The 1,130-nt window shown below is 43.7% G+C and overlaps 1 protein-coding gene across 1 annotated transcript in view; it reads right to left on the bottom strand.

Moving 5' to 3' along the window:
* The window catches only part of RPS9 (ribosomal protein S9), a 1,623-nt gene extending 1,156 nt beyond the window's left edge, over positions 1 to 467 (bottom strand). The window contains 1 exon segment of the mRNA XM_057388785.1: positions 139 to 467. Within this exon segment, the coding sequence (XP_057244768.1) occupies positions 139 to 434 (296 nt within the window). The 5' untranslated portion in view covers positions 435 to 467.
* Between the last annotated feature and the right edge of the window lie 663 nt (positions 468 to 1,130).

Here is a 1,130-nt window from a genome sequence, read left to right as displayed (position 1 = left end):
AGAAATAAAAGGGAAAAAATCAGAATTAAAAGTAAAAAAACATAAATAAAACAGAAAATTTAGGAAACAAAAAAGAAAAAGAAAAAAGGCACCAAAAAGGGGGTTTTTAACCCCAAATCCTCACCCTCAAAGAGGCGCCGCGGGTCCTTCTCGTCGAGCGTGAGCAGCTCCCGCGCYGCTTTGCGGATTTTGGCCAAAGTGAACTTCACTCTCCACACCTCGCGCTTGTTCCTCAGCCCATACTCTCCTAAAATATAAATATCGCGATATTTTTAAAATTCCAAATTCGCCAAAAAAAAAAAAATTTAATATTTTTTTTTATTATTTTTTATTTTACCGATGAGTTTGAGCTCCTGGTCCAAGCGCGATTTCTCGAAGGGGCGCCGCGGGGTCACGTAGGTTTTGCGACAAACCCAACTCCGGGCGACCGGCATCGCGACTAAAAGGGGAATATCGTGATATAAAAACTGTCATAAATGGGGTTTGACCCTTCCCGGGGCCCCAAATCCCAAAAAAATCCCAAAAAATCCCCCAAAAAAATCCGAAAAAATCAGCCCGAAATAGCGCAGAGTCAGGGGAGCCTCAGAAAATATCGCGACTAAAGGGAGAATATCGCGATATAAAAACTGTTCTAAATGGAGTTTGACCCTTCCCGGGGCCCCAAATCCCAAAAAAATATCTCAAAATATCCCCCAAATCCCCAAAAAATCCAAAAAAAATCCGAAAAAATCAGCCCGAAATAGCGCAGAGTTAGAGGGGGCTCAGAAAATATCGCGACTAAAAGGGGAATATCGTGATATAAAAACTGTTCTAAATGGGGTTTGACCCTTCCCGGGGCCCCAAATCCCAAAAAAATCCCCCAAAAAATCCCCCCAAAAAACCCCAAAAAATCAGCTCGAAATAGCGCAGGGTTAGGGGGGAAACTCAGAAAATATCGCGACTAAAGGGGGAATATCGCGATATAAAAACTGTCCTAAATGGGGTTGGAACCTTTCCGGGGCCCCAAATCCCAAAAAAATCCAAAAAAAATCCCCAAAAAATCAGCCCAAAATAGCGCAGAGTCGGGGGGGGCTCAGAAAATATCGCGACATGGGCCCCAGGGAAAACCACCCCCCCAACCCAAAATCAAC

Source organism: Malurus melanocephalus, unplaced genomic scaffold (assembly GCF_030028575.1).
Source record: "Malurus melanocephalus ecotype Western Australia unplaced genomic scaffold, MMel_1.1 scaffold_2505, whole genome shotgun sequence".
In the NCBI taxonomy this organism is placed as follows: domain Eukaryota; kingdom Metazoa; phylum Chordata; class Aves; order Passeriformes; family Maluridae; genus Malurus; species Malurus melanocephalus.
Note: the sequence above shows the minus strand (reverse complement) of the source record. Positions and strands in the feature narration are given on the sequence as shown.